Source organism: Plutella xylostella, chromosome 8 (assembly GCF_932276165.1).
Source record: "Plutella xylostella chromosome 8, ilPluXylo3.1, whole genome shotgun sequence".
NCBI classification, from domain to species: Eukaryota; Metazoa; Arthropoda; class Insecta; order Lepidoptera; family Plutellidae; genus Plutella; species Plutella xylostella.
In genome coordinates, this window is record NC_063988.1 from 6,383,749 (window position 1) to 6,409,024 (window position 25,276).

At 37.2% G+C, this 25,276-nt stretch overlaps 2 protein-coding genes across 3 annotated transcripts in view; one reads left to right on the forward strand and one right to left on the reverse strand.

Annotated features, from left to right (window-relative positions):
• The window catches only part of LOC105384445 (protein singed wings 2), a 94,976-nt gene that overhangs the window by 43,493 nt on the left and 26,207 nt on the right, over nucleotides 1–25,276 (reverse strand). Inside the window, exons 7-9 of one of the 2 annotated variants that reach the window (XM_048622833.1) lie at nucleotides 22,038–22,196; nucleotides 17,604–17,804; nucleotides 16,927–17,232 (exon numbers count right to left, since the gene is read on the reverse strand). In XM_048622833.1, the coding sequence (XP_048478790.1) occupies nucleotides 17,191–17,232; nucleotides 17,604–17,804; nucleotides 22,038–22,196 (402 nt within the window). In that variant the 3' untranslated portion in view covers nucleotides 16,927–17,190. Of the gene's footprint in view, nucleotides 1–16,926; nucleotides 17,233–17,603; nucleotides 17,805–22,037; nucleotides 22,197–25,276 lie in introns of those variants that run through there. The other variant, XM_038115410.2, reaches the window with a different exon arrangement.
• LOC125488915 lies at nucleotides 2,354–3,725 on the forward strand. The gene is made up of 2 exons (XM_048622834.1): nucleotides 2,354–2,592; nucleotides 2,624–3,725. The coding sequence occupies exon 2, from the start codon at nucleotides 2,698–2,700 to the stop codon at nucleotides 3,583–3,585; it is 888 nt and encodes a 295-aa protein (XP_048478791.1). The 5' UTR covers nucleotides 2,354–2,592; nucleotides 2,624–2,697; the 3' UTR covers nucleotides 3,586–3,725.

Consider the following 25,276-nt stretch of genomic DNA (forward strand, 5'->3'; position numbering starts at 1 on the left):
GTGAAACATTGTATAAGTTGCCAAAGATATAAGCCATCCAATCAAAAGCCTGCTGGCCTCCTCCAGACTACTGTAATGAAACAGAGATTCGAAGTTATCTCCGTAGATCTGTTTGGTCCATTACCGATTTCGGCCTGTAACAAAACCTGGATACTGGTAGTGGAAGATGTTGCAACACGATGGGTTGAGTTGTTTGCACTAGAATCAGCAACTGCAGAGAATTGCGCAACAGTACTACTAAATGAGATATTTCTGCGATATGGAATAGCACGGCGAATCATGAGTGACAACGGGACTCAATTTATTAGTGGAGTCATGCAACAACTCACTTACTGCTTGAAAATAAAACATGGCTTCACGCCAGTGTATCACCCAGAAGCCAATCCAGTCGAACGGAAGAATAGGGACCTAAAGACGCAATTAGCAATTCTACTGGACGGTAATCACCGAGACTGGCCTGACAAACTTCCAACTATTCGATTTGCCATGAATACGGCTATCTGCACCTCAACTTCATTTACACCAGCGTATATGACGTTTGGTCGAGAGTTGAGAACACCAGACGATAACTTACATGACTTGAGAGGAATTTTATTATCTGAAAATTTCATACCAGAGATCACACCTAAGTTATTACAATACATTGATACCCTGAAGGTAGCTAGGGAAGTGCAAGAAGGAAAAGAAGAGGTACGAAAAACAAGAGTGGACCAGAAGCGAAGACAGTCTCCAGCCTACAATGTCGGAGACCTTGTCCTAGTAAACCTGCATCCAATAAGTAAAGCGAGCCAAGGTATCACAGCAAAGTTCTCACCAAGACGAGATGGGCCATATATCATTAGACGACAACACGGGCCAACATCCTACGAACTTGCTTCAACATCCACGGCTGACTCCATTGTTGGTATCTATCATTCAACTGCATTAACGCCATACCATGGAGACCCCGAAGCTGGTGACACATTACCTACACCAGCACAACCACTCCGTAAAAGGGGACGACCTAAGAAGACAACCTGCCCACCGACTGCTTCAGCTGCTCTTACTACAGGGCGCCCCAGAGGTCGGCCAAAGAAGACTGCTGACTCCTCGTCGGGACGCCATCAGAGTCAGAGGGGGAGAATGTAACGATCTCCATAAACATCAGCGCATCACTACTACTGAATGAACGAGCAGCAATGAGTGAGCTAACTCGGAGCGCGGCGACGTGAGCGAACGAACGAACCGAAGCCCTTATAAGGCGCCCCACCGCCGACGGAGGTTCAGTTGTGCTGCGTACGGCGTAGCTTCCACACCTCTGGAACTACCTGGACCGGCTTAACTACCTCCTTGCTAGGGCATGCGTACGGGAGTACTTCGTTCGCGAATACTTCACGGACCGTGCATTACTATAATACCTAAAGTTCAAAGTTAATTTCATTGAGTTGTAATCTTGTTTACCTATCTAAATAAAAGTTAGTGTTTTTGTACAAAGTGGTTTAGTCTGCCCCATCACAACATGAAATAAACATTCTGAACTGGCTAAATAGAGATACTAAAGCAGTGAGTTATTAAACTCAGAATAAGAAACGTACCTAACGTTTCTTATTCTGAGTTTAATACTTCAATATCTTTGGTCTCTATGTGCAATATTTGACGTATTTGACAGTACTGTACACTATGTTAGTCACGACATCTATTGGCTTACCCAAAAACTCAACTGACAGCTGTCAAGGAAAACAGTTCATTGTGTTAATGTGACCTACCTACACACATAACATAATTTTAATGATTTTGTATTGATGCATACCTACAGTTTTATGAATATGATTTATTCAATTTTACTTCTTTTTCACCCTTCTGTGGATTTATGTGCGAATCTCTCTCATGAACCTTTGAGGCTGCATGTCAATGATTATTTTACGATGTAATATTGACGTAGGCTTCCATTTATATAACGTCATACCTTTGAGCGAGAAATTAAGCATTTACTATGAAGCGATATGAGCCGCCCGCAGATGTTTACCATTAACCAATAAAATCCTTTTATTTATCACTAGCTGTTGCCTGCGAGCTTCGCTATACCGCCTTCAAGATATTTTTAATAATATTGTAACTATCCATTTGCAAAACTCGGCCAACCCATACTTTATTTTCTCTATGGGCCAATCCTTTCCCTCCTCTTTTCTATCCTAGTCCATTTCCTATCGTTCACTGGAATCAATTAGGTACCATTGCCCATCTCGAAAAAAACATTACAATAAATTTCATAATATTGATATTTTGTCACTTCCATTCCTTTGCACATCAACAAAGAGAGACTGTATCTCATTTTCACATCGGCATCGGCCGAAAAGGAAAAAGACAACCTCTTTCGTCCGGGCACTGTTTAGAGGCAGACGTGTACAAGTCCACGCTCCACTTTGCCAATCAAATAGCAATCTTAAGTACCAATTATTAAAACTCATTTTTACTCTGTGCTACCAAAAGTGAAAGGCGACAAATTAATCGTGCCATAATTGCTGTCTCTGTCTCGCGCCGCTTGTAGCGTCCGCTACGCGCCGGGCCGTTATCAGTGCTACGCCGCTACGCTACTGCTACGAAGTCGCTGCATTCCATCCCACCGACGTGAAGTTAGCGACCTTTCCATTCCTTGGTATCGCTGCCTACTGCCTACTAAACCGTCTTAATCACCTGAGGTAAACAACTTTGTTCACTATGTCTAAACTGACTAGGACACCCCCACAGATTAACATCTCGATGTCCGCTTCTAATCCTGATTTGCCGACTAGCGAAAACCTGCGCTGTGATAAGAGACGTCGGCTATCGGGGGACGAACGTGATAGTTCAACATCAATGCAGTGTGAGTTGCAAAAATTGTTTGCCTCACTCGAATTAAAACTGCTGCACAGAATTGAAACTATAGAAAAGGATGTCAGAGAAATAAAATGCATGTCGACAAGTTCCCAAGAAACTAACCAAGCCATTGAAAAGTCCATTTCATTCGTAACTAATCAACTGACTGCACTGGAGGACAAAATTGATAAGTTGGAAGACAATAGGAAAGTAATCTCGAAGGAAATCTCTTTGCTTGACAGCAAATGTGAGAACATGGAGAGGATCATGAGAAAGTCATGCATTGAAATCCGCAATGTACCTAAGATAAAAAACGAGAAGCTCAACGACCTGTTTAATATGATTCATACACTGAGCGACAAACTGGGTCTAAAACTCGGGAATAGCGACCTGCGAGATGTGTACCGGATCAACAACAAAGCTAATAAAGATGTCTCCTCTGTGATATTTGAAGTATCAAACACCTTATTGAAGTCGTGCTTTCTGGAAAGTGCAAAGAAATGGAACAGATCTGGAAGTGATCAACTGAACAGTACTCACTTGGGGCTGACAGGTAACGTGACCCCAATCTACATATCTGAGTGCTTGACAGCTAGAGCTAAACGGATCCATTACCTCGCCCGGGACTTTGCTAAAACTCATAGTTACGACTTCTGCTGGACCAGCAATGGTCTTGTCTACCTGCGCAAAAAGTCTGGCGACCCCTACATTCTAATTGCACATGAAGGGAAACTCGAAGAACTAAAATGACTACTTCTGAACAGTTTGAGTTTGTATCTACCACTAATTATACTTAAGGCTACTATGATGTATTCACTACCGTACTCAGATAACTTAGTTAAGATGTTGTCTATATACCTACTTGCATGCATAAAACTTGTTTTGTTATATAAAATTACTTTCAACTTATGCTCTACTCACACCACCAACACTCATCCTACACTTCACACAAAACCTCAACTCCACACTGACATTAACCAGTCACTCACACCGAATATCACCCCCGAACACACACACAAACATCCTTCCCTTTATACCAAATCGCATCTCACACTTCAACTAAGTGCACATCCGCAAATATATAGGCACCACTCGTCATACGAGCATTACAATGTTAAACATAATATGATTGTAATATGCTTTAAGTACTGTAGCATAATTATCTGTTTATTCAATTGGACTTCCTATTACGGTACTTAATGGATAATACATTACAAATTGAAATTGATGAAACCGTATTAATACCTAATACTTTCACCGTTGGAGCAGAAACTTGTCTCGAAAAACTTGGGAATATTAAAAACAAGTACACCATTCTTGCACAAAACATTCGTAGCATAAACAAAAACTTCTTGAACTTTACATTTTTCCTATCAAGACTCAAATTCCTCCCTGATGTTATAGTTCTTACTGAATGCTGGTTAAATGACAACACTACTGACCTTAGTATAACACATTACAACTTCTATAAATCTTATCTTTACCAAAATCAAAATGACGGGATTGTAATTTTTGCAAAAAATGACATAAACCTAAATATTGTCGAACCCCCCTTTAACGGTGCTAATTGTCTTACAATACAGATTAACCAGGAACTAACGATTATAGCTATTTATAGATCTCCATCGATATGCTGCACTGATGCATTTGTATCATCGCTCGAATCCTTAATTAAAAGTGTGTCCACTGAAACCGTAGTCATAGCTGGTGATATGAACCTGAATATATGTGAGGATAGTACGGATGCAAGGGCGGAACACTATCTAAACATGGCTGGGCATTATGGATTTGTACCAAGTCACACCATTCCTACTCATGGGAAGACTTGCTTAGATCACTTTCTAGTCAAAACACGGCGGAAATGCACTGCTGTTGTCTGTGGTTCTAGCATAACCGATCATGATTCTATCATACTTGGCATTGACAAGGGACCTGTAAAACATGGTGGCTTGACCAAAACAATGACTAAAGTCAATTATGACAATCTCGCGACTGACATTTCCACTATAGACTGGGAGGACTTGTATAGTCACACAGATGCCGCTCTTGCTGAAAATGTGTTAACTGAAAAATTAAACTTACTAATTGAAAAACATACTTCACACACCGAGATCAGAAACTCCAAGTTCATCAGACAACCGTGGATAACAAATGGCTTACTTAAATGCATCAAAAAAAGAAATGAGCTTCACTCAAAAGCAAGGAAAAAATCAAGTAACGATGAAATTAAAACTAAATATAAAATGTATAGGAATTTTTGCAACAACTTACTTCAAAACCTTAAGAATGCATATGACGAGAAATTGCTTCAACAGTGTAAGGGAGATAGTAAGAAAACATGGAAGGCAATAAAATCGATCTGCCATCTTAAACGTTCTAATATGCCCAATACAAACCTACTCAACATATGTGACAATCAACAAGATTCGCTTAACAAAGTAAATTCTTATTTTTCAACTATTGGCCAAGATTTAGCAGACAAAATATTAAAAATTAATAACATTACAGAACATGAGCTCGCCAATAATATTAACATCAAATCTTCTTCAACCAAATCGTTTTTCTTAGGTCCCACTGATCATGTCGAAGTTGAAAAGATCATAAGTAACCTGAAACATAACTCTGCTCCTGGATGGGATAATGTATCTAATAGGTTGCTTAAGACTTGTTCATGCTATTTGTCTAGACCAATAGCTTTCATAATAAACCTCAGTCTCTCTTCTGGTGTGGTGCCTGCTAATCTAAAGATGGCCAACGTATGCCCAATATATAAGTCTGGCGACAAGAATGATGTGACCAATTATAGGCCGATTTCTCTACTTACATCCTTGTCTAAGATCCTCGAGAAAGTCGTTAACAACCAGTTGCTGAAGTTTCTAGAAAAAGAATCACTCCTACATGATCACCAATTTGGGTTCCGCCGAGGAAGGTCAACGGAAGACGCTGTAGCCAACCTAGTAGATCATGTCGCTAAGAAATTGGACTCAGGTGAAAGGTGCGTTGGCGTCTTCCTTGACCTCGCCAAGGCATTCGACACTGTGTCTCGACCAATTCTACTAAAAAAAATGGCATCCTATGGAATTCAAGGTTTAGCACTGGACTGGTTCAGATCATACCTCTCGGATAGGAAGCAAAGAATCGGCATAAATAACACCTTCAGCGAACTTAAAACGATAGGTTTTGGAGTACCACAGGGCAGTGTGCTAGGTCCAACTCTTTTCCTCCTCTACATCAACGACCTCAACCAAATCAGTCTCCCAAATGCTACAACATTTTCATTTGCTGACGACACGGCTGTTATATTTCATGGGCACTCATGGGAAGATGTCGTTGCCTTAGCTGAATTGGGTATGCGACGGATTGCAACTTGGCTTCAGTGTAACCTGCTGACACTCAATGCTACCAAGACCAAATACCTAGCTTTTCACATAACAGAGCGGACAGCCCCTACTAAAACTATAAATATTAAAATCCACCAATGTAGCCGCGACAGAGCCGGTTCGCCTTGCAATTGCCCTCAACTAGAAAGAGTCTCCTACTTAAAATACCTGGGTGTGGTGCTGGATGATAGACTCGTCTGGGACAAACAAATTGAGGCAGTGCGAGGACGGATACGAAAACTTACCTTCTGCTTCAAGCAACTTAAAATGATAGCTAACAAAGACCTTATCCGGCTTACGTATACTGCTTTAGTCCAATCTATCTTAACGTATTGCATAGTAGTGTGGGGCGGTGCTGGAGTTAGTTACATGATAGCTGCTGAACGTGCTCAACGTTTCGTTCTGAAGGTGGCATATAGGAAGCCTTTTAGATATCCGACCGAGCATCTGTACCATGACTGTGAAGTGCTCAATGTCAGGCAGCTATACATTTTGTCGACTGTCCTAAGGTACCATAGAAATGCTCTATTTACATTAAATGTTTTGTCAAGAAGGAAAAGACAAAATGTATGGCTGGTGCCTCACACGCGCACAGCTTTTGCTAGGCGTGCACCATGCATCCGAGGACCATTCCTCTATAGTATTGCAGATAAAAAACTAAAAATTTTGACTTGCACCAGATACACTTGCAATAAAAAACTGAAAAAGTGGTTATTAGGACTTAATTATTTTCAAACTGAACGAATTCTTGTTCCTCTAAAGTGAATCTTTCAATTCATTATCCCCACGCACAGTAATAAACACACCCTCAAACTCAAACTTACATTACATATACTTTACATGCACTAACATATTCAAACTCTTCTCACATACTCACACTCACGCAGTCTCTGTAACTCGCACACACATATACACTCACACACACACACACACACACACACACACACACACACACACACACACACACACACACACACACACACACACACACACACAACCCATACACAAACACCAAATAATAACTATAAATTAAGATGATAAGATACAAAAACTATGTACAACTCTAAGTTACCTACAGTATTGCTTATTTATTATTTCTTTGATAAGTCTCACTTATACCTTATTTAACTGTTACAATGTATTAAGAACGAAAGAGACTGGCGCCCCCAACACAGGGTATCCTAGTGGGGGAGCTAGGGATCTTAGTTTTACTAACTTGTACCCTTTTTCGAATCTAATAAAGAAATTTATTATTTATTATTATTTTATTATTAACCATATCGGTTCACAAATTTTGTGACCCTTTCTTAGTTTACTCAGTTCCGAATAAAATAGGTCAAATAATTTTATTTCCCCATAAACAAATATACACGATGAGAAACTTATTTCCCAAATTAGGAGTAATGGGACCCAGTGGTTAAGGGGCTATGGCCTGTGCAATGTGCATGTATGTTCTAGTTACTCAGGCAATGGACAAAGTTAAGGTTTTTTTTAAGTATAGACTTCGCGCAGAAATACTATTTTAAAACGCTTTCATTTACCCGTGTTTGTGCTGAAACTTTTGTACAAAGAGTCGAGCATTTCGTACAGCCTTTAAAATTGAATTTTGCTCTCAACTCCGTCACTGCTTTCCAATCACGTTCAATATTTCTATACATTTCTATATTCGTAGGTATCAATTAACCATGATACAAGATACGGACGTGGATCGCATTGATGCTAGCAATCAAAACCTCTAATTGCATATGATGTACTATACCTCTATAGGTACCTACCCATACTCGATCTGTTAGGTAGTAGCATGGAAGTAATAAGTACTTACCCCCTTATTCATAGAAAAGTTACAATACGTTTTAACTAATAAACTGTTTTGTCCCTCTCTGTCAAAGAACAAATTGTTCTTTGTCGGAGAGGGACAAAACAGTTTATTAGTTAAAACGTTCTGTAACTTCTCTATGAATAAGGGGGTTAGTGTTTATTACTTCCATGGGTAGTAATCTCTCTAATATTACCATAGAATTCATCGGCACGGCTCTTTAACGCTTATAAGTACATAATATAATATTATGAAACCAATATATGTTTTCAAGGAAATACAACATTTAATATCCGTACACAACACATACAGTTAGTGCGGAAGCATACGGTTTGAGTGGCGGCGCACCGCGAAAATTGTCGCCTTGTAATAATGTAATTTACTTACATATGCACTCACTACTGTAATTTCCGAAGGGGTAGTCAGAGGTAGCTCACAAGCAAGCCACCCACTTTTCGCATCACATTTGTACTCACGTGATATCACTCATATCGCCGTTTTGGAATAAGTACAATGCACTTAGGATACACATCTAGAATCAAGATGTGCAGGTTTCCTCACGATGTTTTCCATCGCCGTAAGAGCACGTGGTATTATTGTAAGTACTTAAACTCCTGAAAACACAATTGGAAGAATTCATTGGTACAGGCCAGGATTTGAACCCACGGCCTCTCGATTGAGAGGACGAGGCTTTATCCATTACGCCACCACCAGTCTAGTAATAATGTAATTTTCACAGCCAATACGCGATTTTGCTATAATTATATTTTTGGCGCCATCATCCGCACTCAGGTACGCATAGTACCGTACGCGTATGTTTATGTAATTTTAATAAATAGACAGGTAGGTACCTACTTAAATGGCATTTTAATAAATATCTTCATCATCATTCACTACTTTCATAAAAAGCTATTAAAAACAAGAACGTTAGTTGCATATTGAACTCTAAACTTTCTGCGAAGTCCTATTTAGTGGCAAGCTTTTTAATTACGGTTGCTGTTAGTTAGTCATTTAAAATAAATAGAACATTTTCTGCTAATTAGTACTGAAACCATTTATGAAACCGAGTTTGTGCATTTCCTGTGCAGGAGTAGGTTACCTAGATACCTACTAGTTATAGTAGAGGGGCTTCTGTCTTCGATGCGATAAACAGGGACCCTATAGCGAAGTCAAAACGAAATAATATTTAGGACGACTTGCGCAAACATATTAAATCTAGATTTAGTGTTAAATCGCGATTTAATCCATAAATTTATATGGATTGACGTTTCTTAAATCGAGTTTTGACACTAAACCTAGATTTAATATGTTTGTGCAAGTGGTCCTTACAAACTAATTAGTGTCAAATTCAATACATTTTGAATCCGAAATTCGGTGTCAAAACAAGTATTTATAAGCGATAGGTACACAGGGTGTAAATCTGTAAATTCAGGCACCCGATGATTTGCTGGTCCTTATGTAAGATTTCGTCGAAAATTTGCTTTTTCGATCTTTCATAGAAACTCCATACGTATGGAAACTTTGTATGGGAATGAGAGAACATAAAAATGTTGTTTAGCGAAAGTACTCGTATGTTTCTGTAGAAAAGTACCTAAGTTACTCACATCCTGCATTTCCGCGCAAGCTTCGAATCAGATTTTAAATCGTTACCTGGGTAACCTACCTCTACCTAATGATTAATAGAGGTAATGTAACATTATATAATATCAGCTCAGTGGTTTTTGAGTATATTCGTTATATTATACATAATTATAAACACACAACCACCACTAGGTATACTATCTTTCTGCACAAAATTTTCACGTAGAACGGTGAGAATACGAACAAATCCAACGCCTATGTGACGCGTGTCATTCATCACCTAGATAGAAACAAAATACACTGTAATTTGTTTGCACAAAATTCCATTTTTTTAGCCCTAGAATATTTTTCGAGTCTTTTTAGTTTATTTAGGACGATTTCTAGCTTTAACTTGTAAGTTTTATTTTAAATTCGAAATGTAAACAATTCGTGAGCATAACTTATGTAGACTACATAATTCGGCTAGTAAAATCAGTTCCCGCTGCACGGATCCTTTATCGACGTAGATAAACGTGACTATATCGCGATTGATCATAAATACGGCGTTGTTATTGGTTGCGTTAAACGAGTTTATTGCCGTAGATAACGGACGTTAATAATAATTTGTGAGGACATCTCACACACGGCCATCCGACCCCAAACTAGGCAGAGCTTGAAATATGGGTATCGTACAGCTGATATATCTACACAGATACATACAGAGATACATTTTATATACATATTAACACCCAAGACTTAAGTAGAAAACTGACGTTAAACAATCATCCCCGGCCGGGAATGGTACCCAAGACCTTCGGTACAGCAGTCAGGGTCGCCAACTACTACACCATTCGGTCGTTAATCCCAGCTTAACTTCGAGAAAACGATCCGTACTATTGTGAAGTGTCTGGTCGATAATTGAACGGGCCGGTCAGTTGGCTGGAAGTCAAAGTAACTCGTGTTTACTCGTCGTTGTTTGTGTATTGAATTAACTGCCTCCGTGATCTACAGCCGAGTCAATATAATAGGCCGTCCTTGGCGGCTGGGCGCAAATACAGGATGTATAAATCATTGTGTCCCGAAGAATTAAACCACTTTACCTACTGAATAAAAAGAGCGGTGGTAGCTCAGTCGGTTAAGCGCCCGCTTCTCACGCCAGAGATCCGGCGCTGACGCTCGCTCTTACGGTGAAGGAAATCATCGTGAGGAAACCTACAGATCTAGATTTAGCACATCTAGATATGTGACCAACCCGCAGTGGACCAGCGTGGTGGGAAATGGTCCAATCTTAGGAAGGCAGTGAAGACCTTGGGCATATGCACAAAGGTTCGAAATGAGTATTGTGGTAGAATATTATTGGCTGTTAATAACATAGAATGTACCCATCTAAGTTAGGTACTGACTAAGCAACTAACAACACTACTCGTGTAACCTAGTTAATTAAAACCTTGTTGCTACGTCGCCACCGCAGTACTGGTTAACATCTACAAGACATATAAACAAAACACGGCTTAGGTTATACGTATCTACACAGACGAGCTATGAAAAAGTTCCACTTACGTACAAAAAGTTGGCAACAAGTGACCCCCCATTTTACCATTTTAGTATTTGATCATTACGTTTTTAGTTGGTAATAAATTATCCTGACGTGCTGCATTTTTTTTTTCAATATTACAGAGATATTCATTCTGTTCATTCCATCAGTCATTCTGTTTATGAATCCTAACTAAAATTATAAATGCGAAAGTAACTGTGTCTGTCTGTCTGTTACTCTTTCACGCCAAAACTACTGAACGGATTTGAATGAAATTTGGTATACATATGGTCTAGACCCTGAGGCTACTTTTTATCCCGGAATTCCCACGGTAAAACTTTCTAAGGCGAAGCGAAGCGCGCGGGAACAGCTAGTAATAATATAATTTGGTGCTATTTTCTCTGGATTTTTTTCATTGCTCGTGAGTGTATTTAGTAACCCCTGGCTTACACCGTACAAGCTGAATATTTTCGGAGAACTTGTCATGGTCATTTACATGAACTTACTCGTCATACTGAGAACGTTTCAAAGGACTTTAATAGTTATTAGCCTGTCACTGTCCGGAACACAATAAAAAATATATTATGCTATGGCGAAAATTTGTGTGTTTGATCTTTCAATAATTCTTGACTGCCTCGACGTAGAGATACGGTTTTGGTAACATTGTTTAGCTTAACTCAAACACTTTTAAAAGAATACATAAAATACCATCAAAGACGGGCTATTTTCAAAGTTATTCAAGTAAATGTAAATGTTTGCTGTTTTTTTTTGTCAAAAAAACTAAATTAGGTGCTTGTAACTTATTTTATGTAACTTTTTCGCAGTTGTGCCATTTTTATTGGATAGAAATGACTTTTTGCGGATAAAATCATTTTATTTCATGTCCGTAATGTCCGTAAGGCGTTTAAATCTCGAGATATGATTTGTTATGAAAACTAAGTATCTTAAACTTTAAAATGGCCGCCATTTCTAGAATATAGAGATTTGACCCCACATATGGGGCTGTTTTCTCGATGAAATCACTCGTAGAATACACCCTTAAAGTTTGTCGGGTTCGAAAAACGACACAATGTATAACTGTGTACAAAATGATATTTACTTACTTACTTGATTTCTTAAGCTAATTATTTCCATGTAACATAAAATTATCATAGTTTCTATCTATATAAACTATGATAATTTTGTTATTTTTGCCTTATAAAGACTGTCTTAGATCTCTACATATAGATAGATAGATAGATAGAGTACTCTTTATTTGTATAAATATTGTTGTAAAGTATTTTCAATGCCAAATAGCAGTATTTTGAAAATACGTTACTTATTTCTAAAGCTAATTATTTTATTTACTATATTAGTATATATAATAATATATAATAATTCTAGACTAGTAAAAAATTTGGTATTAAAAAACCGAAAAAAGTGATTAATAAAAAAGTTGCTTTATTTTATAAGTATGGTCATGGTCACCCTACAATTACAGTAGACGTACGATGTGGCCAGCCGTAACGTAATGTAATGCGGCGGATTATACGATCCGGTTGCGACATATACATAGGAACTTACTCAACCAGAATGTATGGAGCAGCTGCTTTTTAAAACAAAGTTGTACAATACCTTGATCTTTAATTCGGCGGAATTCTGACAGTTATCTACTTTTGACATGTCAGAGATAACAAACCTTTTTTGGCTGAGCCCTTTTTTCAATACGAGTCTGAAGGGCCACTACCAAAATCAAACGAACGAACAAGAGCTCGGCTCTATCTCGTTGTATTAAGCGTGCCGATTGCGTGACAATTCTTGTTCGTTCGTTCGTCGATTTAGACTTAGAGAGTGAATACCCCCCTGAACATCTAAGTCTAAACTACTCTATACATTTTATTTGTTAGTGAATGTAGGTACCTATCCATTTTATTAAATGCGGCGCTCGAAATTAAAAGGGGATTTACCTACGGTGAGTAATAATTACGTCCCTTTACATCACAAAAATAATATACTTAATTAAAGTATAAATTAATAAATAAAGAAAAAATATAATTGATTATTAAAATGTCTAATCGATTATTAAATAATAATAAGAGCGGTGGTATCTCAGTCGGGTAAGCGCCCGCTTCTCACGCAAGAGATGCGGGTTTGAATCCCGGCGCTGACATGTACCAATGAGTTGTTTTAACTTAAGTACAATGTATACCATCGCTCTTACGGTGAAGGAAAACATCGTGAGGAAACCTGCATATCTAGATTTAGCACGTCTAGATATGTGAACCCACCAACCCGCAGTGGACCAGCGTGGTGGGAAATGGTCCAAGCTTAGGAAGGCAGTTTAGACCTTGGGGATATGCACAAAGGTTTCACTCGAGAGAGCCAGGTGCAGGTACTTACATCCCCAAAGAGAATAGAATAGAATATTTAATAATTATTAATACTAACCGATTATGATGAAACTTAGACTTCTCAATGTAAGCCATTAAAAAAAAATTGTGGCAATCGGTTCAATCGTTTCGGAGATATGCGTGGACAAACATTATAAACATACATACATCTATAAAATTTTGCAAGTATATTTGTTTGTTGTGCAATCCCAATAATCTTACATAAGTACATACGAGTATGTACCGAATAGAGAATCTTTTTTTGAAATCGATTAAAAAGGTTTACTATCCCTGAATTTAGTAGGAAGTGATGCCAGCTAAAGAATAAAATAAAGTAATTAATATGAATTCGATACATTATCTGTCATTTTATTGTTTTATTGCCCAGAAATGGATCCAAATTTTTCCTTTTTTCGGTTAAGAGCTTTTTAAGTAGCATCACTTTTGAAATGTCAGAATTCCGTAGAATTAAAGATCCAGGTTATAACTGATGCCATTATAAATAAAAAGATGTCTACTGATGATGATTGCTCCCTGTATTTTCGTATCAAAGCCAAGTCGATGTCACGCGTTAGCGAAGTCGTTACCACGTGCGCTGACGATTCATTTTTTATGTAATAATTAAAATTTAATTCCCAACGATATGCTTAGCTTAGGTATGACAATGCATTATTGCATTTATGCAATGCATTTTCGCCGTAAACAGGATATTGCAAAACATAATTATTATTATAGGTATTTAAGTTATAATCAGAAAGAGTTGTTCGTTTTGTTTTTTATGCAATGTCTAACTATAAATTTTGCCAGTGCAAATGAGATTTACCAAAAAGTCGAATTTTAAACAAATAATCAAATTATTAGTTTATTTTTTTTTTAATTGTTTTGATATTTAGACCACATTAAATATCTTGGAGTGTTTATCGACAGCAAATTGTCATGGAGAAAACAAATTAATGCACTCACCCAAAGAGTAAGAAAGTTGTTTTACGTATTCAAGAGACTTAGACATGTTAGTAATAACTCCACACTCAATTTGGTGTATTTAGCTCTCTGTCAATCTGTGCCCACTTACTGCATAGTTTCCTGGGGCACAGCATGTAAAACCCATCTGCTGAGCCTTGAGCGAGCACAACGTGCAGTTCTTAAAATTGCATTCTGCAAACCATACAGATATCCGACAGATAATCTGTACAGGGACGTAGAATGTCTCTCTGTAAGACAGCTGTTTATAACTTCTACTACATTAAGGTTTCACAAAATGCCCAAGCTACAGCCATAATATCACGTGCGGCAAGACGTACCACATGGCATACAGAGAGAAAGTATACTGTCTTTGGACAGAGGTCCTTTTCTTTTCTCGGTCCCTTTATATATACAAAAAATTAATATTTTATATGTCGCAGGCATCTGGTTTAATCTCCTGTTTGATTGAACCGCTAGCCCGTTCATTGGATGACGCTATTCAGTTGTATGACTAGGCCGAACGTTGATTGTACAAGCGTCACAAAACGTCCAACTAGTTAGCGGACTTAAAATGCCTGCAACATATATACCTCGTAAGCCATGCAGGGCAAAAATAAAAAGATGGTTGTTGTCAGTTGTCACTCGATTACAATAAAACTGAACAATTTATAACCACATGCAAATAAATTTAATAAATCATAATAATAATTTCTCTTACTTAAATAACTTAAATACTATAAATGGGTTAGATACTTAAAATATAATTAATTGGTGTTGTTTGTATGTATTCTATATATTTTCATTGCATAGATGCTAAATGTTATAATTATGTATAACTTATTGAATTGTTTAATTGTACAACTTAATTTAATTGTTTAATGGTTCAACAATGTAATAGTTACTTCCTATTTGCTGAGTTAATTAGTAATTCACGATTTTTTTATGATTGTTGGATTTAGTTATAAGTAAGTAGTTATATGGCACAATATCGGAAGAGACTAGTACCCACAACACAGGGTATCCTAGTGTGGGGCTAGTGATATTTTTTGAATAACTTATCCTGTATACTTAAATAAATATTTCATTTCATATCACTAAAATTAGAAATTGTGCCTTCAGAATTGACATCATTATTATTTAATCCGTTGACTTCTCGCCAATTGTACTCGGACATAGTTAATCGAGTGAATGCCTTGTGGACTTAGTATGTGCATCGGCGCTGAACTAGGGCCAAAGTCAGAGAAACTAACTTACTTAAAACATGAATGGGAGATTTTCTTTTGACGTTTAAAAGTTCCAAAATCTACCAATAAATGGCATCCGGCCTGTCGTTTTTTTATGAGCTGCATTCTTCTGAGGAGACGAAAGATGTCATAAATGGTACAAAACTGTCTTAAACTAGTTAACACTTAATATTATGCATAATACAACAGCTAGTTATTGCATATGGTTAAATTCACATCCATTGGGGTTTTGTATTGGCTGAAAGGACTGGTGTCCATGCCGGCTAAAAAAAATATTCAGTGCAGTTGAGTATGAAGTTTTATTAGCGCCATCTATAATCGGTTTTTGTCTATGGTTGAAAATCTCCCATTCGAGCTTAACTGAAGCTAAGCTAGAATCAGTTTCAAACTGTTGAAGCGACGCAGTTCCGATGCAAATTGTATTCAGATGTTCTGTATCAATTTGAATTTGAAATTTAACATGATTTTTGTATCGGTATTTGGTAACCTATATATTGGTGGAGGACTTCAATTTGAATCTTTACAACCCTCTTTCTAAAGAATAAAAATACAATTATACAATTTTTTTCTTTATAAGTTATGAAACATTTATTTTCTTGTTATGTACAAATAAATAATATATTCTATGGATGTAGGCACCCATTAAATTCTTATTTTGTTTCATCTGTAGAGGTATTGATAATTAACAAACATCCACATACACCAAGGAGAGCGAAGACAAAGGCCGAAAAAGTTCTCACTACAACTTTTTTTTTTTGCCTTGGTGTCGACAAACATACTAAATAATAACTGTGTCATTATACAATTTCTGCTCTACTGTGCTCAGTGTGACAGGGTGTTCAAGACGAAGTTCGGACTTGCCAGCCACATAAGAGCACATAACAGAGTGTGGCAAGAGTCGCTGTTGTCGGATACGACGAAGAGGACATCATCATCATCACAAGTATATATTTCAGCAACTACATATTTCAAAAACCCACGGATCTCCGGGATATCTCCGGGAAGCTAAAATTAACCAGAGGCGCGATCACAGGATTCGATTCTATAATATTTTCGAAACTACACAAACATAATATTATATGGAAAAAATAACAGTATCCTCAACTGTCACTGTCAAAATTTAAGGCAAATTGTCAGTTCCAAAAGTGATATTTGTTTTTTCCATATGTTTGTGTAGATTCTAAAATAGTATCGAATCCTGTGATCGCTGGTCGTTTACTGGATTTCTGGCGTGAGCTTGACTTGGCTTAACAGCTTGTCACCAGCACTACATAGTGTATCACGCACAATGGCCCACCTTAGAGACTAAATACGGTAACCCAGCTCGCCACTATACAGGGTAAGCCAAAAGGGGGTGGAAACAAACTTTGTTCACGAGTTTTCACAATTCACGTCGTCACGTGTGACAATTAACTATAGAGAACCATTTTATTTTCGCGAATTTCCAAAACTCGTAGAATAAAAGTTGTTTATAACACCACCTTTCGGCTTAGTATACCTTTTTTGCAGCACCCTGTAGATAGATAGATACCTGTACAATTGAGCTCACCTGTGTAGCGGTGGTAGCTCAGTCGGGTAAGCGCCCGCTTCTCAATCAAGAGATGCGGGTTCGAATCCCGGCGCTGACATGTACCAATGAGTTCTTTTAACTTAAGTACAATGTATACCATCGCTCTTACGGTGAAGGAAAACATCGTGAGGAAACCTGCATATCTAGATTTAGCACATCTAGATATGTGAACCCACCAACCCGCAGTGGACCAGCGTGGTGGGAAATGGTCCAAGCTTAGGAAGGCAGTTTAGACCTTGGGGATATGCACAAAGGTTCCACTCGAGAGAGCCAGGTGCAGGTACTTACACCCCCACAGAGAATATAATAGAATAGAATAGAATAGAGCTCACCTGTACAAGTGAGGTCTCCTTGTCATCGGACTTGGAGCACCTGATGTCTTTGAGGTCGTGAATGACCCGCTTGTACTTCAGCAGCAGAGCCTGGAACCTCGGGATGAAGTGGCAGTCGCACCGCCACGGGTTGTGTCCGAGGTGCACCTGCATTATGTTGTTGTTGCTCTGGAAGGCTTTGTCGAACGCGTACACTGGTATCTGAGAAGAGGTACTCTATTTGTAAAGCGATACAAGTTGTGAACGTTGTGTGTGTGTTGTTGTTAGATCATAACAAGGGATTAGTTCATCAATTATAACTACGTAATCTTCATTTTAACTTCTTGCCAGATGTGTCAAAAGTCAGCAACTAATCCCTGGTTATGATCTAACCGAGTATGATGGAACTGAGGCTAAAACAGCGTCGCTTGCCTGTCAAACATCTGTCAGATACAACAAGGTACATCACATTTGACAAGCAAGTGACGCTGCTGTTCGGTGATGGTAACCCTATAAGAATTTGCGGGTAACGTCGAAAATATTCTAATAGTTTCCTTGTTCAAAATTCTAATATGCGCTGTAATTTCTCCACTACTCATTCCGATGGCATTCCGATATTTTGATATAAAACATTTAAAACCTGAGCAATAAAAAGCGTGTGATGAAAAAAATATACTGAAAGTTTTTAACGAACACATTCTCTACATCCAATTCGAAGTAATAACTACGCTGAGTGTATCAAATAAAATATTTTTTGTAAGCAATCTGACGGGGACACGAAGTAGCTTAATATAAGCTGCGGTATTTTCGTTTTGAAAGGATCCTCTGGCAAAACGCAATTTTAATCTGTGCTACGTACGAATATGAAAATTTCGAAATCATTTTTGGAGCCGAATCTTTTTTCTGTGTTATAGGTAGGTCTCAGGTAGGTAGGTACTTATACCTAAATACTGTGTGGGTGTAAGTACTGTGTAGGTGTATCTACCTACGCAGTAGGTAATGGTGAATAACATTTCACATAAATTTCCGTTATAGGATAATTTAATTGGTACTTAATGTAATGACCCATGAGTTGTTTAAGCATACAGCCATTGAAGTAGATTTTTTTTTCTACACTTTTCTTTCTTACAGCATATTTCATTTACGTTTCCCCCACAGATCTACGGTAAGTACAGTTTGTGGACCAATCGCTTGTTGGATGTAAAATTGAGTTGACTTAACTGCAGATAAACAGGGTGTCATAGTCTCTTTAGTCATTTAGTAGAGCGGTGGTAGCTGAGTCGGGTAAGCTTCTCACGCCAGAGATGCGGGTTCGAATCCCGGCGCCGACATGTACCTACCAATGAATTCTTTGAATTTAAGTATAATGTATACCATCGCTCTTACGTTGAAGGAAAACATTAATATACCGATAAATAATTTGAGCTTATAAATATACCCATACCTAATCTAAATATAATGTTCTTGTTGTTTAACGTTCAATGAACCAAACTAGAAGTATTATTTATTAAGTAAGATTGAATCTTTAAGTAAATAAACGTGATATTTCCCCTTTGCTTCGGCTTAAGGAGTACAATACAATGAATTTGAAGATGGTTCCAATAAATACCTACTTTCCTTTGATACCAAAGTACCTACTACCGAATAAATACCTAATATGTACTATATTAATTTACTTAATAACTCTGATTAATATTTAATTCAATGTAAAAAAATGGTTAAGTGCTCATCGGACACCCCACAAAAAGGAACCCTTCGAACCGTTCTTGCGCGTGTTTAGATAGATAGATAGATAGATCATTATTTATTGCACACAAACACATAAATTACCAAAGAATATGCACAACATAGATGGTACAAATGGCAACCTTAACTCAGACTTGGTTGGTTTATAATACTTAAGACCCGTGAAAAACAATCTAACTCAAAATTCAACTCTTCAGGACAGTCTAAAAACTAATTTATTAACACAAAAAAATCATATTATCTCGTATTCTAGTTGAGATATCAACAAGGTTGCCTGATGTATCTCGCGAGCTGATGGCGTAATACTGGTTGAAAGAGGCGATCCCTTTACGTTACGCTTATTGCGCTAAGACCCTAAGCCCCAGTTTCATCATACTCGGTTGGATCATTATAAGGGATTAGTTCATAAATTATACGTCATCTTCATATTAAATTCTTGACCGATGTGGCAAAACTCCATAATTAATCCCTGGTTATGATCTAATCAAGTACGATGAAACTGGGGCTGAACTCCGCTTCGCTTTCTGTCAATGCCTAACCGACTAATATACTGACGGCTACGGCTATCTGACTGGCAATACCAAAGTGGTAAACCTTGTTAAATCTCGATATGTGTGTCAGAACTCAACTCTTTTTAGGGTTCCGTAGCCAAAATGGCAAAAACGGAACCCTTATAGTTTCGTCATGTCCGTCTGTCCGTCTGTCCGTCTGTCCGTCTGTCACAGCCGATTTACTCGGAAACTATAAGTGATGAAATTTGATGGGAATATGTGTTGTATGAACCGCTACAAAAATATGACACTAAATAGTAAAAAAAAGAATTGGGGGTGGGGCCCCCCATACATGTAACTGAGGGATGAAATTTTTTTTTTCGATGTACATACCCGTGTGGGTTATCAATGGAAAGGTCTTTTAAAATGATATAAAGTTTTCTAAAAAACATTTTTCTTAAAGTGAACGGTTTTTGAGATATCAGCTCTCAAAGTCGTAAAAAGTATGCCCCCCCCCTTCTATTTTTATAACTACGGGGTATAAAATTCTAAAAAAAATAGAGGTGATGCATGCTAATTAACTCTTTCAACGATTTTTGGTTTGATCAAAGTATCTCTTATAGTTTTTGAGATAGGTTGATTTAACTGTAATGTTTATTATATTTGCTGCTACGGAACCCTTTGTGCGCGAGCCCGACTCGCACTTGGCCGGTTTTTTTCGCTCGGTTGGATCTGTTGAATCTTTTAGTACATAAAGGCACGCTTTAAATAACTGTATTATAATTATAGCGCTAGTAATACACTTTTACTTTTAAACATATTATTGTAAGTAAGTAAATCAATATTGATTAAGTATAGCTTACTGAACCCCAACCAAGCCTCAAGGTGGTATGGGAAAAGCTTATGATATGTTATACATTCATATAGTAGGTATGTACTTACCTGAGTACACAAAACGTAGGTACACTTTCTCGTAAGAGGGGAAAAAATATATTATTATAAAATTTACATGAGATAATATTTAAGGTACCTAAGTATAAGTTCTTTCGCACAAATTTACCCCCTTATTCATAGAAAAGTTACAATACGTTTTAACTAATAAACTGTTTTGTCCCTCTCTGTCAAAGAACAAATTGTACTTTGTCGGAGAGGGACAAAACAGTTTATTAGTTAAAACGTTCTGTAACTTCTCTATGAATAAGGGGGTGAATGTCTATTATCTAGTAGATAATTATTTTCGAGCTACCTATTCTTATATTCTATGAGATTCTGATTATTTTTTTAAGTGATATATGAATATTGAACGTCAATGGCAGCTGGAACTTTTTCATTGCTGGTGAGTGTTTTATGTGTAGTGTGCGTGGACTATACGGTCTCGACTCAATTTTGTTTAGTGTTTTCTTCATATTAGCGTACATTGTTATCGAGTTTAACCATTTAGCACGCTTTGCTCGCACTCAACACTCGAGACCTTTCTAAGTAAGTAATATTCTAGAACGGAACCCAACGAGAACTTTACCTATTCCTTGCTTTTTATACAATCTGATGGAAGAGAAGAATTTCATCGTCAAATTCTGTTTTTTATATGTTTATACAAAAACGCTTTACTGTATACAAAAACAAACACAGAAAAAATATGGACATAGAAAGAGTAAGTAAGTACACAAAGGCGGGCTTATTGCCAAAAAGCAATTTCTTCAAGCCAACTCTTGGTTGGTGGAGAACTACAGTAAATAATTATAAGAAAATTATAATAATACTAGCTGTTCCCGCGAGCTTGGTTTCGCCTCAATAAGTTTTCCCGTAGAAATTCCGCGATAAAAAGTTTCATTAAAATCGGCTCAGCCGTGTTGACATGAAGAAGTAACAAATATACTCACTCATACACATACTAACAAACTTTCGCATTTATAATATAGTGGGATAGTAGGATACACGCAAGTGTGAACTTTTTTGACGGCCGAATGGTGTAGTGGTTAGTGACCCTGACTGCTAAGCCGATGGCCCGGGTTCTTGTCTTGGGTGTTCATATTTATATTTAATATGCATCTAAGTATGTATTTGTGTAGATATATCAGCTGCCCGATACCCATATTACAGGCTCTGCCTAGTTTGGGGTCGGATGGCCGTGTGTAAGATGTCCCCACACATTATTTAAAAAAAAACTTTACTTATTTTTATATCCTCTTAAGGTGACAACAATAAAAAGTGACCTCACCTGTCTCAGCAGATTTCCTCTTAGACTCAAAACGCGGAAAGTGCTGAACCATTCTGAGCCTTCAAGCTCCTTGACACTAGGTATACTGTTGTTGTCCAGGTAGAGGTCTGCCAGCTTCTTGTATTGGTGATTCTGCAATATCGTCCTTATCGTGTTGATCTGTTGGAAAAAAAATTAGCTTATAAGAAAAAAAAATATGCTTAGAAGTTATACAAAAAAGTTTTTAAATAAAAATGAGGTAGGTACTACTCTCCCTAATTAAAAGCAGCGATTTACCTAATAGTCTTGTAAGTACATACTTATATTATACGTATAAAATATACAACATGTATGTAAAACAGTATAAAGCGTAAATTGTAATTAAACTTGCACAGGAAGCGATTTGGCACGGGTGAAAAAATTACAATCAAACAATTTGCTTTAATTCCAACTTCCAATTTGATCTAAATGTAAAAGCCTTCGAAATTACAGGTATTCGTATTGGAATTAATTCAATTTTACAGTAGTACAAGAGGAAATTTATATTTACGACTGCTGTATTTATTGCCCTATAATATTTTCCCGAAACAAACTGAAATTTCAAAGTAAATTCTGAAGGCTTTTGAAAAGCAAGACCTTGTACACTACGTACAAATTTTAAGTTGTATGCTATACTTGGGGTTGCGAGCAATTAAAAAGTTCCAGTGTCAATAGCACTGAATTACTCCTAAACGAAATAGGCTAGCTTAATAACAATGTGTGCAATAAGTATTAATTAAACAGCGTCTTACGAGACGCAAATTACCAGCTTAAAAGTAATTTTAAAAAATGGGGCCATTTTGCTGTGGGAATTTTGTAAGTTGTACTAGCAAAAAAAGTGTCTCTTTTTGAGTACATCTACACAAATTTGCTATTTACTCTTGATTTTCTTGATGAAATACATTACAAGACACAAAATCTGGCTTATTATTTAACGGCTGAAAGAAAAAATAACTTTTAAAGCACCAAAAGTTGCTTATTGTGTAGATTTTTCATGATTTAGGTTTGACACCAGGTGTCATCCCATAGATTTTGGAGCTGTCCAAACGGGCCTATTATATTTCGACGACTGTAAGCAAGACAATTCAGCTAATCAGAGACACTGAATGTCAAAGCAGGCTTTTGGGAGGAAATTATTTACCATATTCCTGTTTACGTCTGGAGGTCCTGGAGTGTTCTGGAGCGGAGGCCGCGACTAGGCAAACGTAGTGTGGGACGCCCTCCGGCTAGATGGGGTGACGACTTGCGAAAGGTGGCTGGTTATGATTGGATGCGGAAAGCTAAAGATCGCATCCAGTGGCGTGCTTTGGGAGAGGCCTACGTGCAGCAGTGGACTGCTATAGGCTGATGATGTCTGGAGGTCTTACATAAATGCGTACGTACTTAGTTATAATTTGTAATTGCTATCTTTTTCCCGCAAGTATAGCATCAAACTCAAAGGATATTTCGTGGGAATTCTGGGTTAAAAAGTAGCCTACACGACTGAGGGATAATGTAGGTACCTACCTAGTTAATTAAAAATATTATACTGGTAAAAGATATATCAAAATCGTTTCTGGAATTTATTTGTTTATTCATAAGCTGTTATTTACATTAATCTGTATATTATATAAGGTACCTACCTACGTTATTAATTCCTACTCAATAATGTTCTGGCAATAGAACCGTGAACGTGAGGTAATCTAAAAAGCTCTGGGGATTTATTCCTTTCATAGAATAATAATATCGCCACATGATTATAACCAGTCAAGTCCAATACATCCCCGTGAATACAAAATTATCTAGGGAACCAGGGAATATGACTTTAGTTAGGTTTTCCATTTTATTTTATAATGCCTATTTTTATAAAATTTCAGATATTGTAAGTAAAAGTAAAATTAAATTTATTTGTACCTACATAATTATTTTTACTGCCTTTTCAATTTGTATTAAACTTTTTACTTCAGTTAGGTTTATGAATATATTTTCTTTTTCCTAGTGTTAAATAAAATGGCGACTCAACTTGAATTTTCGGTCGAAGTGAGCACATATTTAGGGCGTCTTGCACAACAAAGTTAAATAAAATTAAATAGTTTGTCTCTTGCTCTGACAGTATAATGTCAGAGCAAGATTTTGATTTGAGCATGCCTCAATGAGATAAAGCAACACAAAAAACTATACAAAAGCTACTTTTGACTCCAAAAAACTTCATATTGTCTTCACCACACACTCGATGCTGGTATGAACACGAGACTCACTAGTTTGGCCAAGCGAGTAAAATACTATGCCTAGGGTAGAATTTTAATGTGTTTATTTAGCCAGTTTTTAAAATACAATCAATGTCCCGAGGTACAAGCGTCCCAAGGTACGTTACGTTACCCTACCTACCTAGTTAATTAAAATATTATACTGGTAAAAGATAATTATCAAAATCGTTTCTGGAATTTATTTGTTTATTCATAAGCTGTTATTTACATTAATCTGTATATTATATAAGGTACCTACCTACGTTATTAATTCCTACTCAATAATGTTCTAGCAATAGAACCGTGAACGTGAGGTAATCTAAAAAGCTCTGGGGATTTATTCCTTTCATAGAATAATAATATCGCCACATGATTATAACCAGTCAAGTCCAATACATCCCCGTGAATACAAAATTATCTAGGGAACCAGGGAATATGACTTTAGTTAGGTTTTCCATTTTATTTTATAATGCCTATATTTATAAAATTTCAGATATTGTAATTAAAAGTAAAATTAAATTTATTTGTACCTATAGAATTATTTTTACTGCCTTTTCAATTTGTAATAAGTAAACTTTTTACTTCAGTTAGGTTTATGAATATATTTTCTTTTTCCTAGTGTTTAATAAAATGGCGACTCAACTTGAATTTTCGTTCGATGTGAGCACATATTTAGAGATATTCGGCATTGATATAGAATGACGTTAAGTCGGAAGTCGTTAGACTACCTACTTTCATAAATTCTTCTCCGCCGTCTGACCATAGACTAATAGTGTATTAGTCTATGGTCTGACTGAGTAAGCGGCGTATGTATCGGGTAAGTATGCCTAGCAATGTCTAGTGATATTTAAAGCTGCGTACAGACCGGCCCAACGAAGGCCAACGAACGGGTTTCGTTGGCCTTCGTTGCTGCAATCTGGACGGATTAGCGAATGCCAACGATCGCTCCGAAGCGTGGCGGCAACATCAAAGAAATCGAGCTATTTGAACGAACCC